Here is a 16,679-nt window from a genome sequence, read left to right as displayed (position 1 = left end):
CCAATTCCACATGAGGAATACTGCAGAGGCTGTCTTCACTAATATACCAGCTAAGTTCATAGCATGCCTACAGAATCATCCTGGATGCCAAAAAGATCCAAAAATTAGGCTCCTTTGGAGGCAGTAATATCATCTGCTCCATCAAGCTGCTTACCATGAATTATACACATATCATGATTACTATCTGCAATATAAATACAGTAATACCCCGACTTACGCTACCCCGACTTACGCGAACTCGGAGTTACGCGGTTCTTGATTTTTTCGTTTGGCAACGCTGCCGCCCACTATCTTCAAGGTCGTTTTTCATATGTTATCGATATGCGGTGCGACGGCGGAGATTGAGAGCGAAAGATGAACAAAATTCAACTTTGCTGCTTTTCTGTTTTTTATATCAGTGAAGGGGAAACACATTTCACCATAATAACGTAAAAACCAACACAATTCCAGCTATCGGTATAATCGCAAATGCAATTAGATCGAGTTTACTACCAGTTTATAACAGATTTCACTAGCAGAAACGCAACTGGATTTTTATTGTTTTATGGTAGTAACCCCTAGAAATGTGAGGTGTTAATAGTGTATCTCTGCCTTTATGGTGTTGTTTATTCAGTTGCTACATGCGCGCAGCTTTGTTTATGCGTATCAAGCGTGCCTCCTCGTTGTGTAATTGTGCTTTATTCCTTAAAAATGAGTAAAATACTTAATTAAAAGGTGTGAAAAGGAAGTGTCCTGGTGAAGACACTGCAGATTCAGAGAGAAAAAGAAAAGCAATTATCGATAAACAGAGGCGGACTGGATCAAAAATTCTTACCCGGGAAAATTTATAGTGGCCTCACACTATGGTTTATGGCCAAAATCACACTGGCCCACCGGGGTTTCCCCGGTAAGGCTTATGGCCAGTCCGCCTCTGTCGATAGAGAAAAAATATGAAATTGTGAAACGCTTTGAGCGAAATGAAAGACCATGTGATATGACAGGCCTAAATGAAGCAACGGCGAAAAGCACATGACAATTGCAAACTTGACAGGTTGAAAATTGAAAAGGGCTCAATTGTAAAGGGCTTAAAAATTTTAGAAAACATAGACTCCAACGAAGAACGCGTTATAGCTACAAAGCAAGGAATAAAAAAATTATTAGCTTGCTACTAAGAAATTCTGCGTGAAAAAAAGAACGCGCTGTGTCGTCAGACGAATTTGTTAGATTTTATGAAGCCATCGACATCGAAATAACTTTTTAATAAGTCATTTGTTTTTTTAATACATATTTTGTATTAATATGTATAAAGAACTGCAATTTTATTAATATTTTTCTTCTAAACTAGTGTTTTTGTTAGTCCTTGGTCCCAATTAAGCAAAATTTATATGTATTTATATGCAAAGTTGTACCCCGACTTACGCGAATTCGACTTACGCGATTTTCGTCGGACCCACCTATCGCGTAACTTCGGGGTATTACTGTATATCATCTCCATCAAAAAGTATATATGAGGACCATTTTTGGTACATACCACCACCAACTCTTCTTTATTTATTTATTTTTTTTGGCACTGTATAACTAAGGACAAAACATAATATTGCTAATTTCTTTGACTAATTTTTGTTACACAAAAATAAATCTAGCTCAATTGTGAGAAGATTAACAACTGAAATGTTGGGACATGGAAATACCTAATCTAGAGTGAATATTCTGTTAGTTGCTAGGATACAAGATTTCTTTCAGGTAGGCCAGACATGCGTGAGTGTGTGAGTGCATGCAATAAAAAATTGCAATTTATACCAATTAATGTCACCTTAGAGCATTGCCAAGAGTTTATATAGGGTGGTAGTATACATAAAAGAATAAATAATTACTGTTTGTTCTTTATATACCAATAAATAATAAACAATAAATAATAAAGCATTAATTTGGGAGTTGCATTTGAACTTAGTATGGTATATAAAGAACCAGCCCGATAGACAAATGCAAATAATTAACGCATGCCAAAGTCAAAAATTAAAAGAAATGCATCATAAAAAATAAACCTTTAACTGAATCTGTAATAGTACTGCTTGTGAAAGGTAAAGTGAAACAATAACAACTGTATCCATTATATACAAACCAATCAATGAATCTCAATACATATACAAAGTAACTGAAAATTTCTGCAACCCAAATACCAGTAATTAATGTATTAATTCTTTCATTAACAGATTATACAATCGAGTAGTCATAATAATTATGAGTACAAAAATATTATAAATTATGATAATGAAACTGAAATTTGACATAATTTTGAAAAAAAATACTGTTCAAATATAATCATATATTCACACAGGGAACATACTGTATGTGTAAACTTGTTTCTACTGTATGTTCAGGTAATTCATAACTAGGTTCACATTTGAAGATAACTTGCCAATTAATAATGTTGACAAGTGTCTAAATTAATGACATAATTATAGCCTTAAAAAAGAAAAGAATATTTAATCCTTAACACACTGGTCCATGAGGTTTGTCACAGACATTCCTGCATGTATGACAGGTTAGGGCTTGCTATCTAGGAGTCTAAAACAGACAGGGCACCTCCGTAGCCAGGCGGGGTTCGAGCCCATGACTACCAAATACGGAGGATGCGGAAAGGTCAGGGAATGACCACCGCATATCCCCAGAGCAATATGGTCTTAGTTGCTAATGCTCCTAAAAACCAAATAACAAATAACAACAAAACAGATAGGACTGATATTCAGATGATAATAAGTAAAGGTGATACTTCACTTATGATGATAAGTAAAGGAGATACATAATTCAGTCACACATGTGACTGAATTTTGGTGAAGTCTGGTCGTTCTACGACAACCAAATCCTCTGCTTGCACTTTCACAATTGTGGGACTGGGACAGTTAGTAACCCTGTGTACAACCCCAAAGACACCTAGTAAACTGGAAGTGACAACTCAACGTAAGCAGGAGTTGAGGTGCATCTACACCACACAGAAGAAAGCCACTCCTCAGCGTTACCCAGCATTACTAGGTGGTAGCTGAGTCTTCTCAACCGGTGCAATACCACCACTTTGCTTATTGGAGGCTTGAAGTGGTGAAACACATGCTTGCTTTCCAGATCAAAGCTCCAGCAACCTTCCATCTTGCACATGATAGGTCTTTTGAGGTTATGACAGGCATCATGGCAAGATCCAATCTTCCTTACATTTCAAGGTTACAGCTCTAATATGATGTTTGCAGGTGGGCCAGTAGAGATCCACCAGACTGATCTTGCTGGTAAGTCTTAATGACTAGAGGGAATCAGGAGTGTGTAGTGGGAGGGACATAGTTGAGGCTGCATTTTGTCAAGAAGCAGGTATATTCATGATGTGTGCATGCCATATCCAAAAATTTCATTACTTCATAAATGTCCACCATCTTTTATTTATTACTGAAAACATCACGGATGGTCAAACCAATGCAACAAACTTCCTTCCCAAAAACTTCTTCGTTCCTTTCACAAAATATGTGGTCTCAGTTCCAATCTCAATTATGTCTATTTCCACTTAGTCTGCTAAGTCACACTTACTTTTTTTGGCAGAATTACAATTATCAGTTGATTAAACCACTGCTCATATCAGTTTGTCCTAATTATTCACTGTACAATTCTTTGAAGGTAGTACCTGTGCATATGTCTGCTCTGATATTTCCTGTCAGAGACTCGGTAATTTGGAATCTCCTATTTTCGAACTCTGGCTTCAAATCTCTCCACCCCATTCTGTCAAATTCATCTGTTGCCTCTATCGATCTCCCAATTCCACTAATCACTTGGAACTCTTTGACTTCCTATATTTGAAACTAGACTTTCTTTAACTCAACTTTCTTAACAGTGAGGTAATTTTCTTTGGCGATTTTAATGTTGCTGGCTTCAGTTTGCTAATCATATGGACCTGGCTGGTTGAGATGCTGAGTATTTTGCTATTATTAATGACCTTGTACAGATTGTTCATTCACCTATCAGAAAACAAGATAACCTAACAACAGACAACACTCTTCAACTTTTTCTTATGAACCATTCTTCCAAGTACACAGTTGAGGTGAGTGGTCCTCTAGGTACCTCAGTTCACACCTTTGTGATGGGTTCTTCTCCAATCCGAAGGAGTGTGTTCTCTCTGGCCACTATCAGCCTCATATTGTTTGGCATTACAAGAATGCAAAATAGGATGATCTACAAGATTTTTATTCTTTTTTTACATGGTTCGATTACTGTTTTAAATCTTCTGATGTCAATGTTTGCTCAGATCATGTCAGTAAAATTATTCTTGCTGGAATGAAATCCTTTATTCCACACTTCACCTTTAAACCTCATCCTATATCTAATCTTTGGGTTCCCAATAAATGTGCTAAGAATGTTTTATGATAAGAATTTTGCAAATAGCAACTGGCTTGTAACCAAAACTAAGTTCATTTTCTGTTTGATGGTACAAACCAGAGCTATGATGCTCAATATGTTCTACGTTGATTTCAATATTTGTAAAAGAATTAAGAGAAGTTTATCTCAATATGATACGTAGAACACTTCCATATGACACTCTCCAGAAATTAAAATGAATAAAACATTAATGCAAAATAATTAAAATAAACTGAAAACAATTGAAAAATTAATTGAACACAAATAAAAAATTAATTACAGAAAGTTTTAACAAAATATGAAAAATGATTTTCCTTCCTGAAGCTGACAATGCTTTTCGACTGTATGTAATGATCATCACAGGAATGAAAATTCATTCCTGTGATCACGTGTTTCCTGTGTTTTTTAATTGTGTTCAATTGATTTTTTAACTATTTTCAATTTATTTTAATTATTTTGCTTTAATGTTTTATCCATTTTAATTTCTGGAGAATCATACAGAAGTGTTCTACACATCATATTAAGGTAAACTTCTCTTATTCTTTTAGAAATGTTCATTTCCTGTCTACACCAAAGCTCACAACGATTGTAAAGTATTTATTAATCAGTCCAAAATAGATATGAACAGGCTAAGAGTATTAAACTTGCTTCTTGTCTAAACAGTGGTCATGCATTCTGGTCTCTTGCCAAAACTTTTGTCCATCTGTATTCCCTCTGTTAAAACCTGATGGTTCTACCTCCACCTAAGCTAGAGATAAAGCTGACCTGCCTAGCATTCTACTTTTCTTCTAACTCTTGAATTTATCATCTGGGTAAACCATCTCCCACAAATCCCAGTACACAGTACTCAATGAATCCTATAGTCTTCCATCAAAAGGACATCAGAAAATATCTGAAAAATTTTAAATAATCTTGATGCCAAGAAAACTCCAGTTACTGATGGTATTTCTCCACTTGTTTTCAAAAACAGTTTTCCTGAGCATAATTCTGTTCTGTGTTGCCTGTTTATACTTTCTTATTTCATTGATTTTTTTTTTCCTTCTCCAGTCAGTCCTCGTATAACACGTGTTTACACTACACGAATTTGATCATACATAATTTATAAATAGGGGAACAATATCGTGTATAACATGAACCGAATTCGCTTATGCACGATTCGCCTTTGTGTTTACAAGAAATGGCAGTCGAACACGGAATCGCCCCAACTGAATGCAAAACGATAGGAATGAAGAGAAGATTCTGAAAATGTATTTATGTTTTTTTTATATCAGTGAAGGGGAAACACATTTCACCATAATAAGGTAAAAACCCACACAATTCCAGCTATCGGTATTATCGCAAATGCAATTAGATCGAGTTTACTACCAGTTTATAACAGATTCCATTAGCAGAAACGCAACTGGAAATTGTTTTTGTTTTATGGTAGTAACCCCCAGAAATGTGCTTTAGTAAAATGTGAGGTGTTAATACTGTATCTCTGCCTTTACGGTGTTGTTTATTCAGTTGCTACACGCGCGCAGCTTTGTTTATGTGTATCAAGGAATAAAGCACAATTACTCATTTTGTAATTGTGCTTTATTCCCAAAAAATAAGTAAAATACTTAAAAGGTGTGAAAAGGAAGCGTCCTGGTGAAGACACTGCAGATTCAGAGAGAAAAAGAAAAGCAATATCGATAAACAGAGGCAGACTGGGCCAAAAATTCTTACCTGGGAAAATTTGTAGTGTCCTCATACTATGGTTTATGGCCAAAATCACACTGGCCTCCGGCCCACCGGAGTTTCCCCGGTAAGGCTTATGGCCAGTCCGCCTCTGTCGATAGAGAAAAAAATATGAAATTGTGAAACGCTTTGAGCAAAATGAAAGAACATGTGATATTGCACGTGCTACAGGCCAAAATGAGGCAACGCCGAGAATTACAAAGAATGCAGATAAAATAAAAACAACTTTTATAGCAGGAACAACTCAAAGTGTAATTAAAATCCATTAGATTAAGACACAAAGAATTGGAAGAGATGGAATGGCTGTCATCTGTTTCAATAGAAAATCAAACAAAAAACAAGCTTGCTTACAATAGAAGCAAAAGCATTAGTGATATTTTATTACGTAATAGTAGTAATAAAATATGTAAGTATTTTATTATGATAACTTATTGTGTTTGGTAATGTTTTGGTTACAAAAGTGTGTTTGATCTTGGGTGGTCGGCACCTAACCCTATTTTTCCCATAAGGCTTGTTTTTATTGCACGATTTTGCATTGCACGAGGATTTCTAGGAACACAACTATCGTGCTATACGAGGACCGACTGTACTTGGAAATTTGCTCATATCCCTCCCATCCAAGTGTCGTCCCATTGTCCTTACTTATAGTTTTTCTACAGTAATGGATAAATCCATTAACAGCCAACTCCTAAACTATCTTGAAACCTTACATCTGATCAATGATCACCAATACGGATTCCATCAGTGACGATCCACTGTAATATTTAGGCTTAAATATTACCATATATGGACAAATTCAATGGAAATGTTTGCTGAAACTCAAGTAGTTGAGCTTGACATTTCAAACCCTTTTGATCATGTTTGGCATAAAGGTCTTCGAAATAAGCTTCCCTCTTAGAGAACGCTGACTGTTTATTGTTTCTAATTGAATAAATTAGGAAGCCTTGTAACTTGAATGCACTTCCATACAAATTACACAAATATGGCACGTGATTTAAAGCATTAAAAGAATGAAAGTTTACACACCTAATGACTGTATTTTTATCTCGCAAACCAACTAAAAGATGTTCGATAACATCTTCTGTTTCATCTGGAATATCATACTCTTCATCCTCAATTTCTTGTTCAGGTTGACCAAAATTAGAACCATCCAAATTAGCTGCTAATGAGCGACTTCCTCTGCTGTATCTCCAAGGAGCTATTTTAATTCTCAAAAAGCTTAAACCTGATAAAACAATTAATTAAATAAAACTATTATAAATCTGTTTTTTTTTTTTTTTTTTGAAAATAAAAAAATCTACCTTAGAGTTCTGTATTAAATTTATAAGATAATTATTTATAAAAAAGGAATTTTTTTGAAATCTTCAAATTTTTTAAGAGCAATAAGTTATAAATAATGTTCTTGTTCTCTTTATGTTAACAAGTGTTACTAGTCAAAATGCTATTAGTGAAAAGTGTAAATATATGGATTTTTTCACTGTTTATAATTTAGTTTAAGTAAATGCAGAAACGTTACCTTTTATATCTAAAATAACTTTTATATCTAAAATTTTTCAGTTTAAAAAATGCATAAGTGTATACGAAGTGCTACCCAAATGTTCCCAAAATTTGAATGTTGCGCGGGAACTACATCTAGTATGGACTCGTTGTTGTTGTTGTTGTTATGGGGGTTTGACGGCACATAAGCTGCTGTTGCTATAATGCGCCTATTCATTCATAATATAAGGATATGAGAAATTTCTGTAAAATCAGAAATTATTAAAAATTTCTGATTTTTGAGGTACTTGAAAAATTGGTTTTTCAAGTACCTCAAGTTTGCTTGAGGTGCTTGAAAAATTCGGAAATATTTGCCTTGTCACCAATGAGATTCTCTAAAGTTATTGGTTTATCAAGATTTACCAGTGATATCAGGGTTGAAGTTCTGTCTTGTCTATAGTAGGGGCAGTCAATGAGAATGTGTTTAACAGTCAGATTTATAGAACAATATGGACACTGTGGTGGATTGTTTCCTGTGGGTAAATAAAGGTGGGTTAGATGAGTATAACCTATTCCTGCCCTTGAAAGGACTACTTCTTGTCTTGATATACGGACATTGGAGCGCCAAATTTTCAGATCCTGTTTAAACTGAAAAAGTTTATTATTAGTTTGAGAGTGCCAGATTGTTGTCCATTCTGATAGGCATGAATCATGAATGATTTGTGTATAGTCTGATGCTGGAACAGGGTTATTGAATGTGAGCTGCATGAAGTTGTCTGACATTTGATGCCTTTAAAATATTCTTTCCCCATTGACAGAGGTAAGTGTCACAGGTCGATATAGGAGATGGAACCCATCGTGGTTGAGGTACAAGTTGCTACCTGTTGTACGGAATGGATGGAAGCATTCCAAACCTGCATCAGTTCAAGAACGTGCAGCCCAGCTGGTTTTACTATGCTAGGTTTATTTCTGTAGAGGGTTTCTAAATGGTGGATTGAAAAGGTATGACTGAATAGGGTGCAAGGCACAACTTTGTATCTTGACAGCATACTTTAGCAATAGTGATTTCCTATATAAAGATAGTGGGGGCTCATGAGCATCAATGTAAAGGCTATGTGCTGGCGATGAATACACCAAGTGCAATCCTCAATGCACTGTGTTGAACTGGATCAAGGCAATGTAATTCACTCATTCTGGCAGAATCATAGATGGGAACTCCATAATCAAGATGGGATCTGATTAATGCCCTGTATAATCGAAGTAGGGAGATACGATCTGCACCCCATGTCAGGGCAGATAGTGCTCTAAGTATTTAGACAGGCAGTACGTACTTTTTTAATATGCTCTAAGAAATTTAGCTTGTTGTCCATAACTAATCCGAGAAATCTGATGTTATTAGTGACTGGGATAGAGATATTAGACATTTGAAGTTCAGAATCCGGATGAAACTTGCACTGTCTACAAAAATGGATAGCAACTGTTTTCTGCTGCGAATGGGCCAGCATCAATAGCCACTGATGCTGGCCCATTGCTGTATTTTATTTAGTGATATCTGCAGCTGTTGTTCAACAGATCTCATGTTTTGGGAATGACAGGAGATGGAAAGGTCATCTGCATAAAGATACGTCTCTACAGTATTTGGAAGTTGTTTAGTGATGGAATCTATTTTAAGAGCAAAAAGAGTGGCACTCCCTGATCCCTGTGGAACACCTTCTTCCTGAATGAAAGTTGCAGAAAGGTCATGTTGGTAGCGAACTTGAAATGATCTAGTATGTAGAAAAGCAGTTTGAAAGTTAATAGAACACTGTTCTGCAGTGTTTTTAATTCTTTGGAATGATGGAATATAAGCTGAATGAGCTGAGACTTCAGCAAAGTATGGACTTGTGGCGCTAGGTAACACTGCATGCATCCTTTCTGAATTGAATTAGCGTGCCATCAGCCTGTATAAAGTTACTGAATTTATGCACGGTTCTTTAGCGGTGTGTTTTGTGTAGTTTGCGATTGTTGCATTGGCTGATGTGTGAGAGAGCAACATTAAGAAGGAAACAAAACCTTTGTTTCCTTCTTAACAATACAGCAGCAGAAACCTATAAGAAGCTGAAACAAGCTTTTGGTGTCAATGCTTATGCCAGTCACAGACCTACTACTGGTTTAACTGTTTTAAAAACGGTCGACTGTCGGTTTATGATGATGATGATGATGATTCCTCTGGGCGTCCATCATCGAGAACCACCCTGGAAAATATCGCAAAGGTTTAGGCAGTGATCCGTAAAGACCACAAGCGGACCATCCATGACATCTGTGGCATTGCAGGACTATCATATGGCACGTGTCAATGGATTTTGTCAGATGAGTTGAAAACAAGAAGAATTGCAGCAAAGTTCGTGCCATGGTTACTGAGTGAAGGCCAAAAGCAGCATTGCATGGAAGTTAGTAGAGATCTTCAAGAAGGGGCCAGGAGTGATCAAAACTTCCTATCTACAGTCATCACCGGTGATGAGAGTTGGTATATGGGTGTGACCCAGAAACCAAGCAACAATTATCCCAGTGGAAGAGCCCATCTTCGCCCCGACCAAAGAAATCCTGACAAGTGAGGTTTGGTTTTTTTTTTATTTTTTTTAGGAGCATTAGCAACTAAGGCCATATTGCTCAGGGAAATGCGGTGGTCATTCCTTGACCTTTCCGCATCCTCTGTATTTGATGGTGACGGGCTCGAACCCCGGTCTAATCAAGAAGCGTGTGCTACGCACTGCTGCTCCTTCCCACCTGGCTACGGAGGCGCCAGACAAGTGAGGAGTAATGTGATCTGTTTTTTGGACATTGATGGGATTATCCATAAGGAATTCATCCCTCCCGACCAGACCATCAATGCAAAGTTCTATTGTGACAACCTGGGGCAGTTAAGGGAAGGCATCAGGAGGAACCGTCCAGAAAAGTGGCACACAAAGAACTGGGTCCTTCATCGTGACAACGCGCCGGCCCACACATCTCTCGCTGTGGTGCAGTTCTCTTCCCATGAATGAAAATCAAGCTGAAGGGTTGAAGATTTGACAGCATAGAGAATATCCAAACCGAATCGCAGGCAGTGCTGAACACTATGATGAAGAACTTTCAGGAGGCATTCAAATCACTGGAGAAGCACTGGGATCAGTCACGCTCTCAAGGGGACTACTTCGAATGATGGTGGCAAATAGGACCCGGGGGTGAGTCTAATTTATTTTATAATTAGATTTTGGGAACTTTTCGGTAGCACCTCGCATGTGATTAACATTATAAATAACAAGTTAGGTAATAAACAAATTGCATTTAAATAAACTATAAAGCAATTGCAGCATGAATTTCTTAAATGGAGTTCATGCCTCGCCAATCTGATTAGTTATAATGTTATTGTCATAAAGGAACTGGAAACAAAGAATTTTGGCATCCCATACTTAGATTTCAGTAAAGCCTTTGATACTATACCACAAGTATGACTGTTGTATAAATTGGAAGAGTGTGTGTGTGTGTGTGTGTGTGTGTGTGTGTGGCGCGCGCGCGCGCGCCCGTGCATGCACATGGTTGTTGTTGTGTTTAATTACACATAGGCTGCTAGGGCCATATTTTTTTTATTTTTATTTACTATCAGTTTATTAACACAAGGTTCACCCCCTGTACAGCAAGTGGGCTAGAAGGATAATTGTGTCTTTCTAATGGTGAATATGAAATAACTATATTTTATGATATATTCCTATCCGGTTTAGGAAAACGTGCACACGGTGTATTATGGGCAAGTTGATACTATGGATAAAAGGATGGTTCAGTGGTAGGACAGAGGGTGGTAATAAATGGCCCCTGCTCTTCATGAGTTAATGTGATAAGTGGGATTCCACAGAAGTCACTGTTGGGTCCCTTACTATTTTTAGTATTTACTGATATTGATGTAGGTATTTCAACTTTAATGTCTAAGTTTGCAAATGATACAAAGGTGGGCACGGTGGTTAATGAAGTAATCAGGATATTCTACTTCAAAAGAATCTAAATTAATTAAGAAGATGGGTTGTAAAATGACATCGAGATTTAACAGTGATAAATGGAAGATACTGCATTTTGGTAGCAGTAATCCCAGAATAACATAATAATAAGTATCATCCATACTCTATTACCTCGAGGTAATGGAGAATGGATGGTACCAAACTCAAGGTAGTGGAGTATGAAAAAGATCTAGGGTAATTGTAGACTATGAAATTCTGTGAGCAGTGCAAAATAGTGGGACTTTTTCCAGCAGGGACAAACAGGTGATCATGCTATTGTATAAGGAATGATTAGGCTCCATGTGGAATACTGAATGCAGGTTTGGAAACCTCACTTTTAAGAAGAATGTGGATCTGTTTGAAAGGGTACAGAGAAGAGCAACAAGAATATTCTTTTGGGGATGCAAAAGGATATTGTTATCAAGACAGGGATTCCATAAACTGCAATCTCTGGAAACAAGAAATCTGCATAGTAACCTATTTAGAGTATACATGGATTTAATTAACAGGATTAAGTGAAATAAATACTGATAGTCTCTTTGCTCTTCCTCAGATGACATACATACATATATACAAAGGGATATACAGTGGTACCTTGGATTACGAGTAACTTGGTATGCGAGTGTTTTGCAAGACGAGCAAAAATTTTTAATAAATTTTAACTTGATAAACGAGCGAGGTCTTGCAATACGAGTACTGTACAGTCAGTCCTCGTATAACACGTGTTTACGCTACACGAATTCGATCATACACGATTTATAAATAGGGGAACGATATCTTATATAACACAAACCGAATTCGCTTATGCACAATTAGCCTTTGTGTTTACAAGAAATGGCAGTCGAACGCAGAATCACCCCAACCGAACGCAACCCGATAGGAATGAAGAGAAGATTTTGAAAATGTATTTATGGTTTTTTATATCAGTGAAGGGGAAACACATTTCACCATAATAACGTAAAAACCAACACAATTCCAGCTATCGGTATAATCGCAAAAGCAATTAGATCGAGTTTACTACCAGTTTATAACAGATTCACTCGCAGAAACGCAACTGGAAATTGTTTTTATTGTTTTATGGTAGTAACCCCTAGAAATGTGCTTTAGTAAAATGTGAGGTGTTAATAGAGTTGTCTCTGCCTTTACGGTGTTGTTTATTCAGTTGCTACACGCGCACAGCTTTGTTTATGTGTATCAAGCATGCCTCCTCGTTTTGTAATTGTGCTTTATTCCCTAAAAATGAGTAAAATAATTAAAAGGTGTGAAAAGGAAGCATCCTGGCGAAGACACTGCAGATTCAGAGAGAGAAAAAAAAAAAAAAAAGCAATATCGATAAACAGAGGCGGACTGGGTCAAAAATTCTTACCCGGGAAAATTTATAGTGGCCTCATACTACGGTTTATGGCCAAAATCACACCGGCCTCCGGCCCACCGAGCTACACGCGTGCAGCTTTGTTTATGTGTATCAAGCGTGCCTCCTCGTTTTGTAATAGTGCGAGCGATGAATCTGATTTCCGTGAAATCCTCAAAAGGAGGCAAAAGCAAGTGTCATTGGAAAGATTCCTTGTTAAAGTCGCACAAAAAGAAAAAATCAACAGATAGCAGTGATTCCGTTAGAGACAGTGAAAGTCGTCCTACCCAATAATTAATAAATTCGATTGCTTTATGTATATTAAATTTAAATATTAAAAATATAAAAAGGTATGTATTTTGTATTAATCATTTTTACAGTATATGAATATTTTTGAGTTTTGGAACAAATCATCTGGGTTTCCATTATTTCTTATGGGGAAATTCGCTTTGATATACGAGTGCTTTGGATTACGAGCACGTTTCCGGAACGAATTATGCTCGCAAACCAAGGTACCACTGTAAATTTAAACTGAAAAAAGGATGGTTGCAGAATAAATGTGCAAAAATTTGCATTCAGCTAAAGAATAATCAGATGTTGGAATAAAGTTTCACCTAGTGTTGTGGAGGTGAGTAGTTTTGAACAAATTTAAGGAAAGTTTAGACAAATTATTGGAAGGAAAGGGTACATGAATTTCTTATTTTTTCTTCTTCTTTTTTTTTTTTTCTGGTGCTATATAAGTGTTGCTTCCTTGCATCATGTTGCTAATACAAATATTAATCTCAGTTGGAGCACCACATGACGGTAAAGAACAAGAAGCTTATCAAATTCTTGGACAACATCTTTAGGAAAAATTATATTCAAATTTTACATGGTATCTTTAAATTAAGCCCAAAAGTAGGAAATAATTCTGTTTGGCTATTACCAGATGTATTTGTTGCAAAAAATCAGCAAATACTGTTTTTGCTGATTTTACATTTAAAAACAAAGGAAAATATCTCACCAATTCTATGAATGAGCTTCAGTGACATTTTGCGTACTACTATGCTTTTGCTGTTCTCAAAACCACACTCCACAATCTTTTGCAAGACTGGTTTACCAAAATCCTTTACATCTTCTCTCTTACCATTTTTAAAGATTAAAGCTAGGGCACTAAGCATTCCTGACTGTACATTAAGTCCAGATGTTTCATTAGGATCACTTGTTACTAACATCTGAAATAAAACAAAATATATACATACTGTGATATGATTTACATATATTGTCCTAAATTTATTTATATAAACTATAAATAAAATTTGCGCATAAATTAATTATACTAGATAATGGTTGAACAGAAAGATTTGGTTTTTTTGGTTTTTTTTTTTTTATCAGCATTAGCAACAAAGGCCATATTACTCTGGGGATATGCTGTGGTCATTCCCTGACCTTTCCGCATCCTCCGTATTTGGTGGGCACTAGTGCATTTTGGCCTGATTAAGCGGCTGCCCCAATTATCCGAAGTTTCACGTAAATAGTTAAAAATACTATGGACCCCTGCTTTACAATTGGTCCACTGTACAATCAAATGACATTACGATGGACTCACCATAGTAAAGTACTGTTCACTGTACGATGTGTAGTAAGCGCCGGTCATTGTGATCATGTTTGTGAATTGAATTTTAATTCTATTAAACAGCGAATCAGAATAATAAATATGTACTGTAATATGGGCATACTAACTAGTTGACATTTCTGTTCACTGACATCTATGGGTGGGGGTTAAAATTTAAAGCAGTAAAAAGATAAGCAATCAATAACAAAGAACACGACACACACAAATTGCAACACAATATGTGCAAGTGAGAACAAAGTAAGTTACGAAGCTTTAAAAATAGCAATGAAGAGAAGATTCTGAAAAGTAATTTTTTTTATATGATTGAAGATTTCGTGGAAGTGTAAACACATTTCACCATAATAACCCACAGAATTCCAGTTGTCGGTATTATCGCAAATTCAATAAGATCGAGTTTACTATCCATTTATGATAGATGCTACTAACAGAAAAACCCAATAAACAGGTGACTGCTAACTGTTTTATGGTTGTGACCTCCAGAAATCCAACCGAAACCAAGTGGTACGGTCAGAGACAATCGTAGGCAGACCGCAGCAATGGAGATTGTCTCCAGCACTGCAGTCTCCTGCCCCGATTAAACGGCATGTTGTTCCAATTAAGAGAAGTAAACTCTGGCTGTTTTCTCGATTGCGTTCTGTTTTTTAAGATTTGCCCCAAATAAATGGCTACCCCGATTAACCAGAATCCACTGTAATAATAATGGGAAGAAAATTTTTAAAAATAATTAATAAGAGAAACGGAAATAGAAAATCTATGCATTGACCTCCTCCGTAGGTAATTATCCAGCTGATCTTTGAATTTCTCCAAACTGCCAGCCTATATCGCTCATGTAGATAACTTATTCAGAAATTTATATCTTGCTGGCTAAAATAAAACTTCTTGCAATGCAGTCTAAACATCTTCCCCCATAACTTGAAATTATGGCTCCTAGTTCTAGAATCATTTATAACCATTTATAACCATGCAAATTTTGTCCTCATTCATTTTACTTATGCCTCTCAGAGCCTTAAACACCTCAATCAAGTCTCCTCTAAGGTGCCTAGTTTCCAAGCTCTGCAACCCACATATTCAAAGTCTTTCCTCATATGGATGCCCTTTTGCTGATCTCAGCAGGGGAGTTACCTGTCTTTGGACCCTTTCAAGAACAATGTCTTTCTTTAGGTGCAGTCTTCATACTTGAACACAGTATTCCAAGTGTGGTCTAACAATAGACTTATACAACAGGATTATGACATCCTTATCTCTACTAGCAACTGTTCAATAAATCATCGATAGGACACCACAGGCCTTCCTTGCAACCAGTCTACAATGCTTGGAGAACGTCATGTCTGACTGTATCGCAATACCCAAGTCCCTTTCCTCCACTACTGGCTTTAGTTCAACTCCACTAAGTGTATAAGTTATTTTGGGGTTACTGTTCTCCAGGTGTAATACCTTACACTTAGCTGGATTAAAGCATAGCTGCCATTTTTTTGACCATCCCTGATGTCTATCTAGGTCACTCTGAAGAAGCTTTAGAGTGACCTAGATAGACTTCAGGGATGGTCGAAGTTAAAAGTTGTGACTATAATGTTAGGACCTTTTTTGTTTTTCTTGGATGGTAGACATAGCAATTGAGATCATCGTAGTTTAAAATTTCTGACAGAACTAAAATTTCATTCAAGAATTACAGATACCTTACACAACTTAAAAAAAAAAAAGAGGAAAAAAAAAAAAAAAAATCCCAGATGTATGAAGGATCTTCATACCAAAGAAATAATTAGATAATTAATATTAATTTACAGAAAATATTAATATTAATTAATTTTTAATTTGCAGAAAATAGTTTTAATATTAATTAGCAGAAAATAGTCTTCTCGATTCATTGACGTGTGCTGGGTTAATACAGGTAACCCTGCTTAGCCTCCGTAGCCAGGTGGGCAGGAGCCGCGGTGCGTAGCACACGCTTCTTGATTAGACTGGGGTTCGAACCCATGACCACCAAATATGGAGGATGCGGAAAGGTCAGGGAATGAGCACCGCATATCCCCAGAGCAATATGGCCTCAGTTGCTAATGCTCGTTAAAAAAAAAAAAAAAAAAAAAAACAAACCAAAAACCTGCTTAGCACATCCCCAGCCCATGTGAATTTTTATGGT

General features: G+C 36.5%; 1 protein-coding gene across 1 annotated transcript in view; it reads right to left on the bottom strand.

Moving 5' to 3' along the window:
* Tbcd (tubulin folding cofactor D) overlaps positions 1-16,679 on the bottom strand; it is a 256,208-nt gene that overhangs the window by 174,477 nt on the left and 65,052 nt on the right. The window contains exons 4-5 of the mRNA XM_090389645.1: positions 13,931-14,141; positions 7,117-7,315 (exon numbers count right to left, since the gene is read on the bottom strand). Coding sequence (XP_090245771.1) covers positions 7,117-7,315; positions 13,931-14,141 — 410 coding nt within the window. The remainder of the gene's footprint in view (positions 1-7,116; positions 7,316-13,930; positions 14,142-16,679) is intronic.

Source organism: Mastigoproctus giganteus, chromosome 2, assembly GCF_048544385.1.
Source record: "Mastigoproctus giganteus isolate SK-2022 chromosome 2, ASM4854438v1, whole genome shotgun sequence".
NCBI lineage: Eukaryota > Metazoa > Arthropoda > Arachnida > Uropygi > Thelyphonidae > Mastigoproctus > Mastigoproctus giganteus.
Note: the sequence above shows the minus strand (reverse complement) of the source record. Positions and strands in the feature narration are given on the sequence as shown.